Source organism: Gymnogyps californianus, chromosome 12 (assembly GCF_018139145.2).
Source record: "Gymnogyps californianus isolate 813 chromosome 12, ASM1813914v2, whole genome shotgun sequence".
NCBI lineage: Eukaryota > Metazoa > Chordata > Aves > Accipitriformes > Cathartidae > Gymnogyps > Gymnogyps californianus.
In genome coordinates, this window is record NC_059482.1 from 14,897,996 (window position 1) to 14,922,127 (window position 24,132).

General features: G+C 37.6%; 1 protein-coding gene across 1 annotated transcript in view; it reads right to left on the minus strand.

Annotated features, from left to right (window-relative positions):
- Positions 1-502: 502 nt before the first annotated feature.
- NETO2 (neuropilin and tolloid like 2) overlaps positions 503-24,132 on the minus strand; it is a 34,045-nt gene continuing 10,415 nt past the window's right edge. Inside the window, exons 2-9 of the mRNA XM_050903902.1 lie at positions 22,131-22,187; positions 20,272-20,412; positions 18,060-18,308; positions 15,564-15,587; positions 15,326-15,453; positions 11,497-11,725; positions 5,295-5,408; positions 503-1,672 (exon numbers count right to left, since the gene is read on the minus strand). Of these exons, the coding sequence (XP_050759859.1) occupies positions 1,092-1,672; positions 5,295-5,408; positions 11,497-11,725; positions 15,326-15,453; positions 15,564-15,587; positions 18,060-18,308; positions 20,272-20,412; positions 22,131-22,187 (1,523 nt within the window). The 3' untranslated portion in view covers positions 503-1,091. The remainder of the gene's footprint in view (positions 1,673-5,294; positions 5,409-11,496; positions 11,726-15,325; positions 15,454-15,563; positions 15,588-18,059; positions 18,309-20,271; positions 20,413-22,130; positions 22,188-24,132) is intronic.

The window sequence follows — 24,132 nt, forward strand, 5'->3', positions numbered from 1 at the left end:
ATGTGCAATTTTGCAAGTGGAAACAAGGGGCACAAGAAGGGTTCCGTAAAAGTTAATAAGAGTTGCTTTGTGATTTCTCTTTGTTTCCAGTATCTTCATATACCTGGTAATCACACAGAGCTCAGAGCAGTTCTCTTCAGGCAAGTAGGACATGAGCTAGAAGTATCATCACTGATTTCAGTAGGGAAGATTGGCTGCAATAAGGAGTAAGAGGCTATTTTAAGAGACAAATGGTACAGTACAGTCTATTTACATAAATACTTGGAAAACGCAGGAACAAAATTGTTTTCCAGCTACAGAGCTGTGAAATCAGTGAGCCATATGGATCTATAATATATGGCAGAATATTTTAAAATCCTAAACCTTCTTGAAAGAAAACTGTTGCAAAAGTCTGCATCTAGAGTAACATGAATACTTACTTGTGTTTTAACCAAAAGCTGCAAAGACTATATATTTCCAAATGTACTAAAATTGATATAACTCAATATTTTTAAAAGGCAATAATCCTTTTCACTTATTTCTCACAAAGCATAGAGTGAGGAACTGGTAATTAAAGGCAATATAAATGGTATGCAAGATGAAACAGATGGCTGTAACGTAATTCTTGAGTCTTAACTGGCACTTAACACTAACTCTCCTTTCAATTTGACAAATACAATAAGACACCTATGTTGACATACACGTGGTGCACTTAACTACTTTTATTTATGTAACTGAGGTATTAAAATTGTCTTGAAAAGCAGATGTCTAAAGAAGAGAAAATGATATGAGGAAGAGAATAGTAGTCATTGTTTTCAGTGTTCAATGATTAGTAGTTGTGGTTTGTTTTTTTTTCTTCTTCCAATATCCTTAACTTATAATTTCCATGCAAAGTCTTTGTCTTACTCCTCCACTAGGTAGGTAGCTTGGGAAGATGGGAGGAAATCCACCATTTTTCAGCAAGAATTAGTTACGAAGACTTTTTTTAAATGAAGTATAATAAGCTAAAAGTGTGTGCATCTCACACGCTGCATATAGTACACTTTCAATATATACACTGTCATTGTACACAAGCATCTTGTATATACACTGATACCACCTTCACTAGGAAATTAAAAGTCAATAGATAATGAACCTTGTGCTGTATCCTCTCTTCCTCTAACATAAATTTCACACGGAATCTCCTCCATCACCCTGTCTTCTATGACTTGCTCAGGGCAGTCATGCGCTTGTTTGAAAGTGTAACTACTTTTCTTGAATGTGCTATTAAATGTTTTCATTGGCTGAGGCTGTGCAAAATCATTGCGGAAGGGAAGTTCCATGGAGCTGAGGTTTGTTCTGCTTTGTTTTATATTAGAGGCCTGGGAGCCACAGTGGTGGTCATGAATGCATCTGGAAGCTGTTGAAGGGCGTCTCATTTTCTGATAGTTTTCAAGTTCTTCTGATAAATCAGCCAAATCTGCAGAAATTTCTTTGTCCCTTAGTGAAAACAGTTCATAATGTGGAGGATCAAACACTTCCTGGAAACCAGTTTTATTGAAAGCAGTCTTGCAAGCCATAACCTTTTTGCGAGGTTGCTTTACTTGTACTAGAATTGAAATGATGAGAAGAACTAAAACTATCCCTGATGTGATGCCAATGATTGTTCCATGAGTTTTGGTGATTTGTTCAAACAACCCAGTTTTTTTCTTTTCTGCAAAGAAAAAATGAGGATTATGATAAGGCTTTTATTATTTTCCACACTTTTGATCATGTATTAAAACAAAGCAAGCTGTATTGTGATTGCCATCAAAGTGCTGTATTAATGAAATGACTTAATGGCTGTCGTGGTTTAACCCCAGGCAGCAATGAAGCACCACGCAGCCACTTCCCCCCTCCCAGTGGGGTGGGGAGGAGGAAAAACAAGTAAAACTCAAGGGCTGAGATAAGAACAGTTTAATAACTAAAGTAAAATAAAATACACTATTAACTAAGAACAATTAATAATATAATAGTAATGAAAAGGAATGTAACAAAAAGAGACAAATAAACCCCAAGAAAATACAAGCGATGCACAATGCAATTGCTCACTACTGGCTGACTGATGCCCGAGCCGCGATCCGCCCCTCCCGGCTAACTCCCCCCAGTCTATATACTGGGCATGATGTTCCATGGTATGGAATACCCCTTTGGCTAGTTCAGGTCAGCTGTCCTGGCTATGCTCCCTCTCAGCTTCTTGCACACCTGCTTGCTGGCAGAGCATGGGAAACTGAAAAGTCCTTGGCTTAAGATAAGTGCTACTTAGCAACAACTAAAACATCAGCGAGTTATCAACATTATTCTCACACTAAATCCAAAACACAGCACTGTACCAGCTGCCAAGAATTCCCTCTATCCCAGCTGAAACCAGGACAATGGCACTGGAGACTAGATCTGTATGGTAATGGGATTTATCATACTGGATCTGTGCATTTGTTCAGCAAGTCTAACTCCCTGTCTGCATTAGTGGCTACCACATGATAATTCAGTGGCAGGTGGAACTCTGTGGCCAGTGCATGCTGACTCAACTGGGACATGGCTTCAATCCTGAACCTATACTGATCAGTTCATATTCCAAAATCCATGAGTTAAACAGGCTTAAATTAACCTTAAATAGGTTAAATACAGCTACAGACGATGCTTCTCTTACCATGGTTTGCTCCTGCTGGTAACAATTCCCATTGATGTCAGTAGAAGGAAATCTAGATTTAAAATTATCTAGTTCTTCTTTAAAAGTGAAATTATCACAGTGATGATGTAAGAGTGACTGTACTATTCGTTTTCACATCTCTTGGAAATTTAATGACTGTGTCTACTGTGTAAGTCTTATACCTATTTCAACACAGGGAGCTTTAGCATAGATCTATTCCAGTTTTAACAGTCCAGTAATCAAGTCAGTTGGGAAAAAAAAAAGGGGGGGCGGGGGGAACGGGAAACCAACCAACCCAAATCATATGGCACTTTTGGCTAGTACTTTATATGAAAACACACAGGATGGCAGCATCAGAACAAGATGGTTTTCCATACTTAAAATTCTTACTTGAAGATTAAAATTTTCCAGTTGGATTTCTGTTCTGTAAACGTACTTGTCCTAGGAGACTAAAAGAATTCTACACTGAGACTCTGCAACAGCCACTGGTGGGGGAGAAAAGCTTTTAAGACTATGTAGAAGAAAATGTAGTAGCCTAAATGTTGCATATTATTTTCGGATATCTGGCTCCTGGCATCTGGATATGTGTGTTATGCACCTAAGTACTCTACACACACTGCATGGAGAGAGTTATATACCATCATATGCTATTTGAAACAATCCACATACTAAACAGACTCCCAAGGAATTGGCTAATAAGAAGTTATGTTTGAAATACAGTTCTACTTCAGAGCTTAGACTGTTCATTCTGAGTTACCCTCCTTCACTTTAAGGGTATACATGTATCTCCCCTTGTCCTGCCTAGCTTAGATCTTAGTGTTACCTACACTTTGTGGGAGGTATGAATTTCAGTGCTATGGCAGTTCTCTCATCTGCATCTAGGTTTCTTAGTTCTTGGAAGATAGTCTAATCAAAAAGTTGTTATGCAAAAGGTGATGTCTTCTACAGTCTCTTAAAAGAAATTGCACACAACTGACTTTTCTATCAATTTTTGTGTCGCTGGGCTTAGGCATAACGTAGGTCCCAATACGCTCAGATTTAGGTAGCTATTGATATGGACTAAATGAGAACTCTGGGTGATTACACAAATTGAGCACAATTGTGAGAAGCTTTCTTTTTAAGGCTAGATATTGCTTATTTGGTTGTATCAGTCTACCTTAGCTGGCAATATGGATCCATTCTTCAGCTGTCTCTTATCTGCTGTGCAAGTATTACAGCAGAATTTAGATTGTATTCAACATAAAACATGGTAGGTTATTCAGCACCAGATACACCAATTTACAAATACTGGGAAAGACACTTTCTTCACATTGTGGTATGGTTTTCCTAGAATTCATTTTTTAAATACTGCAGTACATGAGTGAAGTGTAGATTCTAGGCAAGACTGTAGAAAGCAGTTGGTAAAGATGGGAAAGAAATCTAGAAATTGCACTTGAGGGAACGCTGAATATTATTAAAGCTAAGGATTGTTTAGAAGAAGCTTACTTTTACACTGAAAACTTGGGAGTTATGGATCAGTTTTGTTAACTGGAAAGCTTCCATAATATACCTTGCATTAGAGTATTTATTAGTGGTGTGAATTTTTTGTTTGCCCAAAATGCAATTTCAAAGTAGTTTTTTAAATATTTATTTACTAAAAAATTTAAGTAGGATTTGTGGGTTTAAAAGCCATTTTATTTCAAGATTTTATGTAGAGAAGGTTTTGACCCTTCCTGCAGGGTCAATTTCTCTTTGAAATGGAGTACATATTTAAATCTTTCTGCAGTTTTGTGTTCAGACCTATTTATTCCATTCTATTTGTCAAAAAAACCCAAGCTCAAGTTTGTTGTTTTATTGTTTTCTTTTAGCAAGAAAAATTGTTGACCTTAAACTAGTTTTGTTCCAACTCTGAAAATTCAGTTATTGTTGAAGCACAGGTGAATATATTTGTGCTTTAGCAAAATAACAATTTCCTCAAATCATGAGAATTTTTCCTACAAAACCTGATACTGAAACAAGTCTTCACTGTAGCTGTGATGGTTTAAACAATACTCCCCTGCCCCATGTTCTAGAAGCAGCAATTTACATGTGTCTGTCTTCCACAAGTGATGACTTCCTGCTTCCTAACAATTCCTCCTTCCTCCCACCTTTCTCACACCATATGCAGCAGTTGCATTTACTCTGAGAGAGTCTGTGATTAACAACTTAAAACAAATGTTTTAAAATTGTATTTGTCTTTGAAGATTGTTGCTTCTATTTCAGCCCTGAGAAAGGCTTTTTGTGCTTGAAGGCTTGTCTGTCTTTTTCCAGCTCTGTATTTTTTCTCTAAAAGGTAGTACCTGTTCCTACGATCCTTGCTTCATTTAAAGTTTAGAAATGGACAGGATGCAACCTGGCAAATACTAAATTCTATTTCCTATTAAGCTGACATCCTTTTAAAATAGAGAGTATATGCTGAAGAAGAAGAAATTTAATTATACAGCAGTAAGATCAATATTCAGGATGCTTATGTGTCTCCTGAGTTTAAATAAAAAATTTAGAACACCTTCCTGAGATTAGTAGAATAGCTGTCTTCAGCATATTTCCAGGAAAAAGACATTTCATGACTTTCTTGAAAGGCAAACTGACCAGCCTAGCTCATAAAGGCTATACTTTGCACTATATTCACCTCTGCAGTGATTTTCATCCCAAGGGTATGCACAGTTTTGAATGCCATTGCAGACTAAAGAATTATTGATGCACATGTTGCTATGACAGAAGTAAGTGTTGCCTGAGCAGGGAGCTGGAGGAGAGAAGAGAAAGAAAACATTAGGAATTTTCAGTAATTGATGCATTGCAATAAAACTAGTAAATTCCTGTTATTTTTTTAACATGCATACTCATTCATTATCTCTGTTTTAAACACAGTCACTTTTCTTGCACATCACTAATTATCGGATGATTTGCTCTCTCTTCATGTGATTGCTTTCAGGTATATTATCAATGCCACAAAAAAAATCTTGCTCAAAATGGGTAGCAGATAGACAGCCACACAACACAGATAATGGAAGAAGGCTTTAATACTTGTCTTTAAAAACTTAATACTTAAAAATCTCATGCTCACCATCAATTACATATTTATTCAGTCTGCTGTGCATCTGCTATGTAGATGTTGTGAAGCAGTTCCTGAACATCTGCATTTTAGAGCCCATTAATATCTCAAGGCAAATCAGATTTCAGCTTGTGGAGGACTGTTTCAGTAATTGCAAGACACTTCAGTAACTGGAGGCATCTAAGTCATTCCTGCTTGTGAATCAAAGCTCTTAGATCCTCCTAGTACAGCTAATGCAGGGATTGAGAGAGTACAGTTTAGCTTTTTATCTATCTGTCTATATATAGTTAGAAATTTGAAGAAATAAATTAACTAGAAAGTTGCCCTAAAGATTTTATGTTTCTGTGAATGTTTGTTACAGCTCCTTGACATTAGAAAAATATATTTAAAAAAAAAAAAAAAAGTAAAAATTCTTTTCAGGATGTTTTATAATATACATAGGGAATTCTTTATGAATTCAGGGCACTGGACAAGAAATTGATTCTTCCCTTTCTCTGTCTCAGTAATGTGGTATTTTTATGATAGAAATGTTTGTTATTAGTGGAGTCAGTTATATTAAACAGCAAAGATGTGTGATAGGCATTCTACTATTTGGTTTCATAGAAGGAATTTATTCTTGAGCAGTCTGGATTCTCTGAAACATAATGCAAAACCCAAAGGGTACAGCAGAGGAGGGTGACTAGTCCTGAATACAGTGTGTTTCTCACTTATTCCTTCTGTTAGGCTTCAGAGTCTCAGTGACAAAAAGAGGACTTATGCCTAAGAGAAAAGAAAATTCAAACCTTTAATTCTGAGTTTGCATGCCCTAAATCTACTATGCATTGTCTTCCCATTTCTTACTCCACTGAATTTTGGTAACCGATACTTGTTGGTTTTAAGCTTTTGTATTAGCTTCCTGTTATCGCTTAACACCTGGCAACCTGGCAAGAAGCTCCATATAGGAAGCTTGTGCTTTAATTGTAGCACAAGTGCTGTAGTACTTTAACGTAATACAGAATGTATTTAGAGTGTATTTTGGAAGAGTTTATCTATGTAATTTCAGTGTTTAAAAATGTCATGGTAGCTATCACATTTATCTTCCTCACTCAACTGAATTGAGAATTTCATTGTCTGGAAAGTAGATTTAGTCTGAACACCACCGCTTTAAAATATGATCGATACTTAGGAAGGTATAGACCATACCCATTATATCAGTTATGAATGAGATGTCACGTTATGTGCAAGCAGGGTCAGGTGCCCTGGGAGGAATACAGACACACAGTGAGTGTGCAGGGATGGGGCTGGGAAAACCAAAGCCTACCTGGAGTTGAATATGGTGAGGGGTGTGAAAGGCAGCAAGAAGGGCTTCTTCAAATGTATCAGCAACAAAAGAAAGGCCAAGGAAAATATGGGCCTACTACTGAATGGGACAGAGTGGAGCTTCCCTCAATGCCTGGGAAGGTGACAGAACAAATAATCCTGGAAGCCGTTTCCAAACGTATTAGGGATAAGAATTAGTAGTCAGCATGGATTTATGACGAGGAAATCATGCTTGACCAGCCTGATTGCCGTCTATGATGAAATTACTAGCTTAGATGAGGAGAGAGCGGTGGATGTTGTATATCCTGACTTTAGCAAGGCTTTCAAAACTGTATCCCATAATATCCTTGTAGAGAAACTGATGAAGTACAGACTACATAGGAGGACAGTGAAATGGACTGAAAACTGACTGAACTGCCAGGCTTAAACGGTTGTGATCAGAGGCACAAAGTCCAGCTGGAGGCCATCACTATTGGTGTACCCCAGGGGTCAGTAGTGAGGCCAACACTGTTTAACCTCTTCATTAATGACCTGGATGTTGGGACAGACTGCACCCTCAGCAAGTTTGTACATGATACAAAACTGGGAGGAGTGGCTGATAGACCAGACACTTGTGCTGCTATTTGAGACAGGCTGGAGAAATGGGCCGACAGGAACCTCATAAAGTTCAACAAAGGGAAACACAAAGTCCTGCAGTTGCGGAGGAATAACTCCACGTATGTGTACAGGCTGAGGGCCAGCCAGCTGGAAAGCAGCTCTGTAGACAAACACTTGGAAGTCCTGGTGGAGAAAAAGTGGAACGGGAGGCAGCGATGCACCCTTGTAGCAAAAAAGCCAACAGCATCCTGAGCTGCATTAGGATGAGCATTGCCACCAGGTCAGGGGAGGTGATTCTTCCTCTCTGCTCAGCACTGGTGAGACCACATCTGGAGTGCTGTGCTCAGTGCTGGGGTCCCCAGTACAAGAGATACAGGAGGATCCAGGGAAATGGCATGAATATAAGGACTTGGAGCATCTGACATGACTGGTATGGGTTGCCCTGAGTGATTGTGGAGTCTCCATCCTTAGAGATGTTCAGCAACTGACTGCGTATGGTCCTGGGAAACCTGCTCTCCTTGATCCTCTCTGACCAGAGAGACTTCCTAGTTAGGCTTCTAAATCAACAGCCTTTTTTCAAGAATGTTTTATGCCCACTTTGTTTCAAGGGCCAAACCGTTTTTCGGTGGGATATGATTCAGTGGGACTTCTTTTAAGTTCAACCATGCAATTACCTGGTAAATGGAAGAATAAAATCAAACATTTTCCTACATTCAGACTTAACTATGTCTTTAACTGTGTCACTAACTGCTACTCTTTAGGAAAGAAAATATAAAGGAACCCGGTTGTTGTGCTGTCGGTGTGCCAAACTATCATCTGCAATGTATCAAGAGTGGATGCTAAGGCAATTCACATCATTAATGGTTTAAGGCACAATGTAAGCATTATTCTGTAAGCATCATATGAAATCATGATACGTCATGATGTAAGCATCGTCCGACATATGCTGTAATTAAATTCCAAAGGGATTCACATCTTCTCCCTGAAGAACTAAATGACAGCAGGCTAAAACTTATGCAAGAGTGTCAATCTAAATATGAAAACAGGTATCCCAGACAACCTAAAGCAATTCATAGAAACAGGAAAACGTAGTCAACATTTCTAACCATTATACATATATAATGGGAGAAAGGCTAATAGTTAAAACAAATGTTCATGATGCAGACTACAAAATAAAAGGCTGTTGGCCTTATTAGCACATGTGGGGAGAAAAGACTTAGGTAGTTTTTCCTTCTGAATTTGGAAAGAAAGATTGCACAAGCTTTACTTTATAAAGGATAAATAGGATCATCGTTTAAAAGGCTATGTATGTAATAGGCTACAATATCTACCAAAATATTTCTGACTGTGAGATAAAGAAGGATCTACGAAATTCGCATCTAGAGTGGTTATCATGGATCCATGTGTATCTGTTGGTGTTTCAATATGAAACTGTATGGAGTTGTAGTTCTTCTGGAGGCACAGAGGCAGACTTATGATGTAAGACACATTCCCTTTCTTATTTCCCTGAACAGGGGAATTTTTTCATGTTTCTCTATTTCTGGATGATGCATTCTGCTGCTGCTTCTCCACCCGCCAGCACAGTTTCTATTTTACATTCCTGTGTAGTCTCTTTAACGTTTTGGGGGGATGGCTTTTGTTCACAAGTTCATAAAGATGGGACAAATGGACTTCATTTTCCTTTTGTTTGTTATTTGGGGGGGTACTAAGTCTAAAAGTCACAATGATCGATCGGTTCCAGTCCAGGACTTCAAGGACATAGCTGGACTCTTCTCATAACAGCTGCCTAAGACTGGTGCAATGTTCACAGCGTTCTTTGTATCTAGCATTATTCATGTATTGAATCAAGCCAGAAATCAAATACATTGATTTTTAACATTGCTCTTAGCTCAATTACTTAGTCAAATTTGCAAGCAGCACTAGGTGTGCGTTAGGTGACTGTCATGCACAATTAGTTCATTTATGTAAATCTTTTCAGAAATATTGATTGTTTTCATGGTTGGCTTCATATAATTACGAATCGTTAGTAAGGTAGAAGAGAAAAATAGCTTAACGATCTGAAAATAAGGTAAGCACAGATTCACTTTTTTCAGTTAGAAAAATTGCTTATCACTAGATTATTTAAAAATAGATGAAACATTTTTCAGATACATACTCTTCAATTACCCTATCCAAGAAAGACAGTATCTCAAGTTAGAAGATAAATAAGAATAACGACGTACCTTTGCAGATTTTCTTCTGCCAATGACTTTTGAGTTGCTTTAAAATCATAAGTTTGGAAAGTTATCTAGCTTCAGGAGTAGTTACTGTTTCAACCTTTTGCACTCAAAAAAACCCCAGAAAAAAAACCTCTGAAAAACCCAAACTCAAGACACATCCCCCACCCCCAATATTTATAATATAAATAGATAATTTCCCTGGCAAAGCTCATAGCATTTTCTAGATTGAAAGCTGGAATAACTTGCACTATCACTAATATTAATAACTGTATTGAAATAAAAGCTACTAGAAAAGCAGTTATCAATTTTGCAAGTTGTGCTCAAAACTGAGATTTACTGAAATTCACAATATCTAAAGTTTACTAAATGCCTATTGTAGGTTAAACCGTAGACTAGTTTGAAACAGGCAATTGTTTATTACTACCATGTATGCAAAGTAAGTAATAAGCTATTTCTCTTACAAGTCTCTGTTAGTTTCGAAAGATTGTTTTACAGAAAGTAAATTGTCTCCTGTGTTAAACTTTACTGTTTTATGGAACAGAATATAAAAATCTACTTGTTACCTGTAACCTGAACTTTTTTGCAAGGTGGTGACCGGCATCCCTTTCAGGACTGGCTACAGACATGTTAGTTCTGTCAAAAAAGTTATTTCTTTGACAGCAAATCTGTACTATTTATTCTTCAAGCAGAACTTTTTGAAAACCTTTAGCACAAGCATAGGTCTGATTTCCTGAAGTGGCAGATATGTTTTATTCAGCTCTCCCCATGTATCTCAGATCTGCTCTGCAGTTCTAAACTTAGTCTACTTTAGTGCTGAAGATGCCACTTATTTTCAGGTTCTGCAATGTGGACAATGTCGTCCTTTGTAAATATGTGAGGCAACAAAATTCCATTAAGTTCAGAGAGAAAGCACTTAGAAGAAAATCTCACAAAAAGCATGCTTTCAAGAAACATCTTAATTTACAATGAGAATAAAGACTCTCTCTAACCCAGGCTATGGAATCCAAACAGAAATCCAGATTGCATTTACAGCTCTGCTTTTAATACAGCCTTCTTAAGTAAATTTGAATTTAACTGCTTATCCACGGTTGTGCAACACAACTGGGCTTTGCTAAGGGAGCATGTGTGGGATCGTTCAGAGCCGCATACGGCTGAGAAGGAGGTAGCAGCTTAGGTGTAGCTAGAGTGGGTATAGTTCCAGATCTGAAATTGAAGGTAGAGCTGTGGCTAGGAAGAAGATCCAGACTCTGCAGGGTCACATGTGTTTTCTAGCCTTCTGAACATCCAGTGTGAGCTTGAGAAGAGACTGTTGTGGTGTCTGGCAGGGAACTGGAAGATGGGGGCTAGTGGGAGAGCACACTTCAGTCCCATTGCTGTCTTTTTTAAGTCTGTGCTCATTTGTAGAACTCTCTGTGAGAAGAACATAGCCTAGGGCTATATTATTACTGAATTCAAATGAAATATAAACCTTTTAAGAACGGAGGAAAGCCTTTCTTCAGGAACCATGCTGAGAACTGTAATAAAGCAAGTATTTAATTTACCTGCTACTATGTGAAGGAAACAGAAACAACCTTTTTCACGTGTTCCTGCTGCATAATATATAGCTGATGCTTTTCCTAAAATACCCTGATACCAGGAGAATAGGCGCTTTAAAATCTACTTACGATCCACAAATGAAGTGAACAGCATTCTGAATCTGCTTAGTCTACTGCCTTCATCTGCCCACATTCGTACCACACCTGTCCCAGTCTGCAGCATGACATCGTTTGCTACGGTGCTGCAAAACTTTGCCTTCAGGTTTTCAATAGAACTACTTCCATCATATACAGCAACAAAGTTTCGTTTGCATTCGTTTGAATGCTCCATTTGATAGTCGAGAAATCGCAAATAAATCTGTTAGAAGAGAGAAATTAATGTCTCTAGGAAAAGTAATACAGAGAAGACAGTTTTCTTTCTTAGCAAATCTTGAATAAGATGTTTTGTCCCCTTACACGTGTAACTCCCAGTTCACAACACTTTTAAACTTACATTTCCTCATTAAATGTCAATGTGGAGTATTAATTGAAATTTGTCTTAAGTATCTGTTTCACTTCCCCCCCTCCCCAAAACAATCTTTACTTAATAATTTCCTCTGATATATTTCTGCTCCCCTTGGAAAAAAAGTAAAAAGCAACGCACTTGCTGAAGAAAGCCCTAAGCAGCTCTACTAAATGTGCAGTCTATTACTCTAGAAGAGATACAAGAAATGCATAAATATGCTGAAAGAATTTTAATGGTATTTTGACTGCTCTCTTTTCTTTCTTTTTAATTCATAAAAACAATGTTAAAATAAAAGGGAAGGAGTCTAGTCAGAAAAGCTCTGAAGTAAAATAAAGAAATTAAAATTTGTTGCTTCAGAATGAAAGCTAATTACTGAATCATAGCAGTTTTATGGAAGACATAAACCATGAAGTCAGGAGTAATTTGAATAAAAATGGAAGCAGGAGAAAAGTAAGCTGGCTATCTAGGAAGAGTTAGTAAGTTTAAGCCAATCTTAATTCCTCCAAAAGCAGAAATCTAATCCAAAAGAAGGCAGCATATGTGTTAGAATATATGCAGCAAGGAAATTAGAAGGCCAAGATGGCACTTGAAGAGTAAGCAAATAATTTACTTCGCTGGAGCAGGAAACTTGTGCAAGATTGTAATTCAGTTAGAATTACATTAAAAGATCACTGGGCTTTTTAATCTCTTGAATGGTTGTATTGGAATCCTCAAAATTCTAGTGAAAGTTGATGAGATATGTAACTAAGTCACTAAGCATGCTGCAAAGTCCATCTTTGAAATTCCTCAGCCATTATTTTGACAGAGAAGAAATCTATCCATGTGGAAGCTGAGGTCTCCTGCTCTGATGGAGAAGAGGTGCTCCTCCTCTATCCATGAGGTCTTCAGTATGTTCCTCAGATAAGCTTGGGTCTAGATGGTATGCATTTTCAGTACAGTTTACAATTACCTCTCGGGCTGATACTATGGATGCTAAAGACCTTTTGCACAGTGCAGTTTTTCATGCATCTGCCTAGTGAGACAAGCAAACTCTTGTTTAGTTTGTGAAGCAGGGAAGACAGAGTAGATGAATACCATGCCTACTACTGCTATATTACCTATTTTTCTGCCGTTTTGCTGTATCTCGCTTTTAACCTCAGCTAGTGCCAAACCCTTTTAAAACTGAATTTTAAAGAATTCACTAAAACAAAACTAACCACCTTTGTGTGGGGAAAAAAAAGATACCCCCCACATACACTTAACAGGCTCTACTGACAACATGGTAAAAGAGCACAGGAAGAGACAGGTGAAACTTGTACACCTTCGATTTTCCTTTCCAGTGTTTTCCAGAGGCAGGTTGCCAGCACTGTCTCCCCTTGCACGTTCTGTAAAAAGGTGCAGCCTGTGCTATATTATCTCATGCTTCATCTCACTGTTTTGTGATTTTCAGTATATACTTTTTCTCTTTTTTTTTTTTCCCCCTCCCTTCCTTTCCTGCTGTCTGTGTTGGATTTACTGCTGGAAATTCTCAGCTACATTGAGTACCTGTCTTCCACTGATGTCTTATCTCACAAACATGAGTGTGAGCTGTAAATGCTAGTATTTGGGCAGAGAGATGGTATTTTCATTTCATGATTGACTTTATATATCTGCTGTGAAATTACAATGGAAGCTAAAAATAAATCAGCACACTTTTAGTAGAGCTAGTCTGTGTATGAAAACAAAGGAATAATTCCATTAGAAGAGCTCAGCTCTGCAAAAGCTCCTTCTGGTTAGTGTGTTAGGCAAGTAAATGTACAAGGTCCTCACTCTTAGATTATATTGATTATTCTAGTAATTTTCTGAAATCTGCAGGTAATTTATTAAATATCTGTTATGCAGATTCAGAAGTCCTTTCATTGCTGCAGTTCTGTCAGTTTTAAAAATTTATTTTTACTACAAAATAAAATTGAGGATATTAAAAATGTCTATGCTTATTTTTCTCAAGAGACTGCACCGTATCAGATCTCATGGATTTTATCATCGTAATTCTGCCAGAATTGAAGCTTGAGAAACCACTGTCAGAATACTAAGAATTATTTTTCTGTGATGTTTTAACTCAATAATTTAGGATGATGATCTAATCTCAGCACTGACCCAACTATAACTCTGCCTTCTGGAAACATTAAATAATTTATTAAAATACTTAAGCATAAGACCTGGTGCACTCAAGTGGCAATGTAGAGAGAAAATGGTTTTATTATTGTTTCTGGAAGAACTGCTACTATTACTTAGATTAGTATAGGGCTTTGGGAGCCTGAGTCACTTCCTCAAAGGCTCAAATATATTAATGGAGTTTTAGTTTCTTTCTTGTCTTGTCCTCTTATTACTATCTTCTAGGTTGCTGTTTTAGAACTAATTTGGAAGTTGGTGAATAGGGCTGGTTAGTTAACTATTACGAGTAAGAAGGCATAGAGTAGGTTTGTCATCTTGGCAGCTACTGCTTAAAAATATTTTTTCATTTTTATGTACATGTAAGCAGTCGTACGTGCATTAATATACATACCGAAGCAAAATTACAGATGTGTATGCTATACAGAGAAAAAAAAGTATTCTTTAGTGCAACTCATAAGTAATTAATGAGTATATGATTCTGAAACACAGAGCTGTTGTTTTTTTTCCAAACAGGCTATAGCTATTGTATTTTGGAATTATGAATAGGAATTTATCCTTCTGTCTGCCCAACAATAAAGCTCAAGTTGTTTTTAATGAGCATAAGATAGTGATGTTTTCGTACGCAGTCTCTAGTTCTGCAGGCACAATCATAAATACCAGGTACCTAGGTAACTAATGCTGATTTTTGGCTCGAGCAGCTAATATGCCCCTTTAGGGCTTGGGCAGAAAAGCTGAAGCAAATTTTATTGTGGTGCTTTAAGAGGGTGTGATCCCATAGCTAAGTCAGAAGAGAAAGAGTGATAATTCCTCAGCTGTTTCCAGGTAAAGCCTTTCATTTTAGCTCAGACTGCTGATGAAAGTAGGTTTTAAAGTGCTGGATTGTGCGTTAGACTGGGGAGGACCAGGTACGCGTTCTGTTGAGTTTGAACAGAACCAAATTCTCCAACAGAACCACTGGAGGCAAAATTTTAAGCCACGGCAGCAAGATTTACTGGAATTTATCAAAGCTGTTAGCCAGGATTTTTGCCTGCGGTCTTCCAATAAAACCAGAGTCCAAGTCAAACGCCCTTGAAAATTGTTGCTTAAACAGTTTTCACAGTTATTTTGTATTTTGAGTTTCAAACAACAAGAAGATAACACTGTGGACTTGCTGTATAAGTTTAATTTCAGAAACAATCCTCTATCTGGATTTCCTAAGCTGCTGATACATAATTCATTTCAGTGAAAGTGAGACATCATGCAAATCACAGCTAGTGACTGTTACCTGTCATCAATGACTTGGAAACCCGTTATATGCTGAATGATATGAATGAAACCCACCTTAGCATTTGGAGTAGCTTTAATTGTCCATATGCAGTCAACTGCTTGTCCTGGTTTTGTTTTTCCTTCTTGTTCTACTTGACTGGAACGTACTATTCCATCAGCTCCTGAGAGCTCAAATTGGCAGTCTAGGGAGAAGATACACCTTGCTGTCAAATGCAATATGATATTAATTTAAAATTTCATGTATAAAGAAATTGTTACTGTAATACTACACCTGGGATGGGATTTAAAATACCTCCTAGGTAAGTGAAGTCAGGATCTGTAATAGAAAGAAGTCATGAATCACAGGGGCTATCAGTGCTTGAGAATCACTTCAAGGTTTAGTATAATCTGAAGATTATGTCCATTTTTTATTATGTCACAATAAAAATTGCCAGAAAGTTTACTGAGTCAATTGGAGGGTACAGAGACAAATTTTTTTTTAGATGATAACATTATTCCACAAAGATTGACCTTATCTGAATAAGGTAATTTTATACTGACAGCTCAGATTTCTAGCATAACACCAAAAATTACTATTCAGTATTTTATTCCTACATTAAATTCTGAATTTAACTATGCCAGTTTTCACTGAAATCACTGGAGCTCCACAAGAGTACAGGGGATCTTTCTGTGCGCATCATCTTTATCAGATTGCTGTCTGTCTAGTTCTGAACAATTTGAACTGGAGTAGTTTAGTAGAATATATCAACACTTTGAAATTGCTATTAATAAAGAATATAAAAGAAGGACAGTTCAATACTAAAGATACTTTTTGCTTGGGTACCCGTGCCTCTTCTATTAGGCCAGGTAGCACAGTTCTAGACATCGTTTATGAAGGCAGAATTTCACCTTGGTTGCTCCTCCATCTCCTCTCTTCTAAATGCGATGTGTATGTAGTGTATGTATCTGTAGTATATACTGTAGTAGTACACTGTATGCATACGACTAGTGAAGAAAGAATATACTTTTTCATAATGGTTAACTGATGGTACTTGACTTTACTGGGACTAGGGCTTGGCTAAAAATGAGTCTGTAATGGGCTGGGATGTCCAAGGCTTACATTTCAGTGATCAGGTTAGTGTTTCCTCACAAATCAGCACAGAAACTCGCAAGATGCACCCATTCACAGCTGTGGCGTACAAAATCACCACAGTAATCATGCAAATCATAGTGTGTGTACGTGTGTGAAATGTTAGTCTATGCAAAGAAAGCACTAGTTCATGCAAAACTGCATGCCTGTTTTGTACAAAATTCTTTTCCAAATGAAGATCCAGAATTTGGCTCTTTCTGTAATCCTCTAAATGTTTTTCTGTATACGGAGTTTATCACTTCCCCTAAAATGCCTCAGTCCTGAGCTTAAGACTCAGTACAGTTGACAAAATGCCTTCTTTGCCCTCCTCTGTTTTGTTACCTATAGTGAAATCTATGATCACAATGCAAAATTCTGCGAGATTTTCAACCTTCTTTGTGAACTTTTTTTTTTTTAAGAAGTGGGGGTGTACGTGCATGTCTCCTTACATTTCACAATCCCAAAATATTTTACCACACTCCATGTAAATGTAGAGGAAAGAAAAGGAAAGAAAAATATCAGTCCTTCAGTTGCTGCAATCTATTGTGAAAATAATATACAGTTTAAATGTATATTTAAAGTTTCCGCCTGGAACTAGGCTAAGTTAGTTTTGAAAGCGATGTTAATGAAATGGCTTTGGAAATGGACTTAGCAAAATGCCTAAGTACTGTACCTATGAAAACATTTTAGCACATTATTCCCAGTAGACTGGTCACCATGTTAATCTGTAGAGTTTCCAAGTCTAAATCCCTAGCAAGGTATACAGTTCTATAAGCAGTAATATATAATCGTGTATAGTGTTTTCATGAGCTGCAGGGGTAAAGACCAGCTGGGTAAAGATGATATTAAAAAGTTATGCCTGTGTATACATTTATAGTAGTAGTAGAGCTGACATTTGTATATTGTCTTTTGTCCCAAAGGACAATAAAATGCTGATAAGTACATGTATAGTATCTATGAAGTACAGCAGTCAAGCATTGCACAAGGACATGAGGTCAAATTTTCTTGGAAAAAGAATGCCCTGCCAGTTTTAAGTGGCCCCACAGAGCAGATGTACTTTTTGTTTGTCTAAAGGCACATATCCTCTCCTTCATACCCTGTAAAATACACAGTACTTTGAGCAAAGAACAAGTCTGTTGTCTGAGCCTGTGGTTTGAGGGAGTCTAGTTATACTGAGAGCTGATGCTTGGACTGTATAGGTATCTCCTCTGGCTTTTCAGAATGGAGATTTAAAATGTTTTGCATCTGCCTGGAAGTGCTATTGTAGATTTGCTCCAGGTGTTTTTGTCATAGTGTCTTATCTCATATTCCTAGAAGACAGGCTGTTGAAAATGCCAGCTATTTGTCTACATAAACGCTCTTTCCATTACTACCACTGGTGAAACCAGTACAAGTTACAGTAACAAAGAGGGAAGTTGCTAAAGCCTTCAGCATGAACAAGATCAACTGACTTCTTCACTAGCAAACTACAGACCTGTAATTTCCTTCAGTCCATTTTCCAAAGTGGTTTTAGTCAAGTATGCTGTAGGATTAGCAGGACTGAGACCGTAACTATTGCATTGTCACTTTGCCTTCATAAACACGATGAAATACAGCTCTAAACTGCCAGCATAAACACATCCACAGAGTTCAATGGGAGCAGATGGTCATTAACTCGGTCAGAATTTCAGGCATCTTTACCTGGTATAAATGAGTACTTTGCTTGAAATCCCTTTCCTTCCAGCTCCTCGTCAGAAGTAAACTTGATCCACATAAATCTCCCTGTTGATCTAATTAGTGCAGGACTTTTCAGACCACAGTAACGATTAATAAGAGGGGAGAAACCAAAAGGTCCATCTCGAACCTCCAGATGATCAAACCGACATTCAAATGAGGGTTCTATGTAATAAGGTTCATCAAAGCTCAACTCAATTCTTTGTCGTGGAGCAGCTAGACATGAAAAATTAGGCAAAAGATTAAATGAAGATCTATATAAAAAACACATGAAGACATGAAATAATGAAGAGACAGGCCTCCAAAACAGCAAGATAAAAAAGAAACTGGAAACTTCTCAAAATACATCTGGCAGTCTGCTACAAAAACTCAGGTACACTGTAATAAAAACTTTAAAAATGATTGTGTAGAAGATACTTTTTCATGGAATTTTATGGAATTTTTTTGCTTGCTGATCTTTATTGTTGAAAATTCAGAAATGACATAAATTTAACGCAGTACCTGTAACAAATATTAACATATATGCAAAGGTATTCAAACAAGGTTTAATATTAAGATATAAATTAAAACCAGTGTTCTGTGAAAGCAAAGTACATAAAAAAGGACAAAACATTGAGGGATGCAGAAAAGAATAGAAAAGAAAAAGATAGGAGGAACTACTCACTGGTGTATTTCCTAAACATTAAGCCCAAATTTGGAGATCCTTTAGGAGGAGACATGTTTTATTAGAATATTCAGAGAAGTGTAAATGCTTCATATATATTATTAATATGCAGGTGACTACAGATGTTGGTAAGTCTGAACCAGTGACAGCCTAATACCAGGATTTGGATCAGACCCCTAAATCATGATGAGATGCAGCTATGGCTACTTTGTGACTGGACTTTCACATCTGTAGTTTGGAACCGTGACTTTATAATGTATGAATAGCTTTAGTGTTTCTTCTTCTTGTCATCTATTGAGCTACATGAACTTTCAGATACTAATTGGTATCTGGAATGACAGCATTAAAGAATCACATGCTGTCTGCTTCTTCTGAATGCAAAAAGGATTTACTTATGTCTCTAACACTCTCTTTAGACCTTACGCCTTACCTATACGTGAGTTAAAAACATTCATAGGCGTTTGCACATATTGGCAGTGGTCTGCAGGAAGGACCATATCTCAGCTACAAATCATGGAGGACCTTGGTCTCACCCAGGTACCCATAATGTGTCTGTATAAGGACTGTGAGGACAAAGGTGTGGAAACTGATTCTGTGCCCCGTGGAAACTGCCTCGCACAAGGGAAATCCAGCAATGGATCTGGTATGTCCGAACTCTGAAGCTGGATAGGATATCTGCTCTCCAGCGCCTTCACTGGCAGGGAAGATGCAAAACTTCAGATGTGCATGCATACAAGCAAAAATGAGGGTGTCTATGAACCAGTACTATACTATATAAATACAAACTCACTGAAACATATTACTTGAAATATTTCAATTAATTGATACGAATCTGATGATTAAGCTGACTAACATTTTTAGCTGACTTCAGTGGGTTTTGGGTGCATTCTAATACGAGGAAAAAATAATTAGTGTGTCCCAAGTCTTGCAGCCTTTATCCAAGATACTCTCATTGGAATGTGGTTTTGTTCTAGTTTGTGAAACTTTTCTGTCCTCATCACGTTATTTTAATAGTGACCTCAGCAGTGTTAAAATCTCCATGTTTTTACTACAGTGCTATGGCAGTCAGATGTGTCTTTTTTATTATTAAAGGACAGCATAAAGATTTTCTGCTTGTGAGATATACTTAGAATAACACAGCATGGTCTGGTAAATGCTGAAGATAGTCTTCGACCATCTTTTGCAGTTTATTATCAGCAATATTGGAAGTGATACTAAGATAGCAAGCTACAATTTTTATCTTAATAGTTCTGTGCCTTCATAGATTACAGTAGATCTGATGCTGCTTTTTCTGGCTGTGAGGGTACGTCTTATTCTGTATAGCTAATTGCTGAATGTTTGCATTTTCTATTAATTTGTTGTTATTACTTCAGAGAGCAAATTTAGCTTCTTGTTCAACCAAATGACTGCAGAATTGATTATATTACCAGTATGGCTACACAATACTTGACAGTATAGTAAAATGACACAGTTTTAAAAGATGACAACACAACAAAACAGAAATACAGCATGTACCTTCTAGGATATAGATGCACTCTTGATTTGGTGGGTACATGTTAGGGTAGTTTGGTGAAGCAAAATGTCCTCCATTACTTGTCCGTACCCAGTTGTCACACTGGGTAGGAGGAATGCGATTCACTCCAATATTTTGCCCACCTTAAGTGGAAAAAAAAGTGATCAAATAAATTTCTCCTGCAAGCATCCTCTCTCTGCTGCAGGTTTTTTAGCGGTCTTTTTCCCTTTCTTAAATATGCTGTCACAGAGGCACTACTGCCGTCGCTGATGGGCTCGGCCTTGGCCAGAGGCAGGTCCGACTTGGAGCCGGGGAAGCTTCTAGCAGCTTCTCACAGGAGCCGCCCCTGTAGCCCCTCCCCTGCTACCAAAACCCTGCCACACAAACCCAACACAGCATGCAAATTTGATCTTGCAGAAGTAAAACACTGACATAACGGATATCCTATAAAAGAAGAAAGTAATTTATTTTGGTTGAAAACCCTCTTCTACACCACTTGTTAATATCTAGCTAGGAAAATCTTATTTTTAATTTAGTGATGTGGTATATCCTAAAGAGATCACAGTTTTTGAATATCAAATATGTCCAGTAATCCTTGAAAGGGAAGAGAGGGAGTAATTTTTTTTTTACCCAGGTCAGTTTAGATTTTTTTGATGCTGTTCCTTCTAATTCAAATAGTCACAGTGGCTGCCAATACAGCAGCATTATTTTATGGCTTACATCATCTCCATTCCTATGCAAATATAACCAAAAGTATTTGTTAGCTTTTAGTATTTTTGCCCCTGATTTCAGAGTATACTGAAGTACATGGCCCTTAGGTTGAATATCTATGTACAATAATTTGTTGGAATACAGAATGCTTATAACAGAATGAATTATAATATGTAAATACACTAAATACAGCAATGGTAGTTAATTAAATTACTAGCAATAGGTAGATTGCATTGGTAGCTAAGGGTCTCATTTAAGATCAACATTCTTCTTCTGGATGTACAGAGAAATATGATCCTTGACTAAGATTATGTGGTTTACTAAGTTAGTGCACCATGCTGGACCATTCGCAGGAGCTTCGTTAGTTCGGATTTCCTTATCCAAGGAGAAAGGAGTTCGGAATAGTATGATCTCTCTGACATTCTTCGTAAGTACCTTTGGCCCTTCTCCTTGATATCAGCAGAACTGGAGAGAGTAAGACACAGGATATGTGGTTTCTGCTAGATTTTTCCTAAATCTCACAGGGTGCTCTCATAATGTTATTTACATTTATGCAGTTTTTCTTCGCAGACCTTTGAGAGGGAGTCCGTGCTGATACAGGTCTTAGCTGCCTCCAGTAAATTACATCACCTTCCACTGGTATCTTGGCAGCTTTTTGATATATGGGGGTGAAAACTTAGTCTCTCCTGCAGAAATTGTTCAAGGAAATTCTGTAGGTGTCAGTTCAAGGAAGTCTTCTCTCCTAAGTGTGGGTTAATCTCACATATGAGAAAATAAGGTTTGTGAAACTGATGCCTTCCCCACTCAGCAGGCTTCAAAAATGTTTGTGGGTGGACTATTTGAAAACCTTGTTGTCAGATACAGAAAACATGCATTTCCGTGGTGTTTTTTTTCCCACCTCTAAGGTCTAAAACCATAGAATTTTAACTGGGTAAGTGAACTTCCATGTTCTTTGTGACTCGATGGCTTTGTTCAATTGGAAAAAAAAATGCAGTAAAAAGGGGGAAAATGGAAAATACTGGAATTCATATTGGTAATTCAAGAGCTATTAATACCTGAACACAAATACCTTCTTTCGCTTATACTGCTTAATTAAAAATTATAAAACTATTACATTTTTTGAAAGAAAATCTTCAAACCAAAATTGTACCTTGTGTCTTCTGTGCAACGGCAATCCCTTCCACTACAAGGATTGTTACTAGCAACACTGATGAGAGAAATTGGACAAGAAAAACATCAGTAATTCATCAAAATTATAGACCATTTTCTGCAGTCTCGATTGATGCAAATCCTAGAATCACTAACCAAAACAACTCAGAACATACAAAAATACGTAATTTATTTATGTGTTCTCTTAAAATTTCAACTTTAGGAAACCAGTGCAGTCTAAGTGTAATGTTGGTGGTTCCTCCAGGTTCCTTAAGAAAGCGTATATGAGAATAGCAATTTATTGTTTGAGAGGACTTTAAGAATACTTTCTAGAGTATCTACTAATTTGCAAGCATTTTATAAAATTACATGGTATCTATCTTCTATATAACTTTTATATCCTGAAATGAGATGTTTCACTGCTATATTGAAGCATATTTATCCTAAAACTCCATTTGCATAACGTGTGCAAAAGACTTCTCCAGTTTCCAAGAAATTAACCAGGACCACAGGAGACAGTGCATGGTCTTATCCCTACATGGATTTCAGGAGCACTATAGAATTGTGCTGGCAAGACTGGCTGTTGTGATGCTGCCACAATATCAGTGATTTCTGCAAGTGATGTGACACTAGAAAACGACCAGATACAAGTTCTAACGAAGGAGAGATTTAGTCTGAGCAGTGACAATGGCTAGGATGTGGACACTGTTAGGATGGACACTGTTGCAAGCACTCTGGTTTGCTGGAGTGTTGGGTTAGTCTCAGGCGTTGGTACATGCTGGTGTTTTCTAGATTTGAATTGACTAAATATTGGACCTGTTAAAGATTCTGTTATCTTCTTTCCTCCAACCCCCTTCCTGCCTGCCTGCCTGCCTTCCTTCCCTTCTTCCCTCCCTCCTTCCTTCCTTCCCTCCGTCCCTAAAAAGCAGCGGTCTAGATGGTTTTGCTTTTGGCCTTTCCCTTTTGTTTACACTTTCCTTGCACCCAAGAAGCATCAGTCTGAACAGGACATATTAAAGATTCCATATTCCACTATTCATCAACAGTCTTGAAGCAGGCTTAATGTCCAGATTTTCCTAAAATGCTTTGTCTCCTCAAATTGTTAGGGATTACCAGGAAGGGAAAAGAGAATGAAATAGAGTATAGAATTATGCCACTCTTCAAATCTTTCATTTGCTTCTGTCTTGAGTATCTCTACAATTCTGGACACATATCTTAGAGAACTAGCTAAGTAGGCTAGGACTCTTTGCCCTGGACAGAAGCTGGCTGAGGGGAGATAGGATACAAGTTATAAAATCACGAGTGTCACTGAGATGGTGAATAGAGAACAACTACTTGTTGTCTCTTCCAATACAGGAACCAGCGGGTATCAGACAAAGCTAGCAGATGGCATGTTCGAAGTGAATGAAGATTTTTTTTTAAATTTTTTTAATGCACATACTTCATAATGCATCCTTGAGGTAGAAAATTCTGTTTCAGAATTCTGAACTTCAGAATCCAATCCAAAGTTGTTGGAAATCTGGGATAGTATTTGGGGCAAATATAATTTGCTCTACTTTTATACCCTCTGCTTTTGTATCTCTGTGAAAGAAGATACCAGGCTAGACAGACCTTTGATTTGACCTGATACGCCCTGCCCATGTTCTTAATCTACTTGTTAATACTAAGTCAGACAGGCACGGCCTCACCACTGCAGGCAAAAAAAGATTTCAGCAAGAATTTTATTGTCATATTCAAGAAGTTAATTTTATTTTCCCAGTTTTCCCCTTTTGTTGCTCAGGCATTTTAGTGGCTCATGCGGAAACAGCGTTTTCTCTATCTGTGATTTTCCCTGTGTTGCTGTTAGACTTTCAGCCCTTTAGAGAGTTCCAGAGTGAGCATGCACTGACTGTGAACTACGGTGATCTTGACTGAACTCATCTAGATGCTACTGTAATGTTAGCATAGATATATTATCTTGGGGAAAGACAAAAGGAATCAAAATCTGCCCCTGAAAGTGTCCA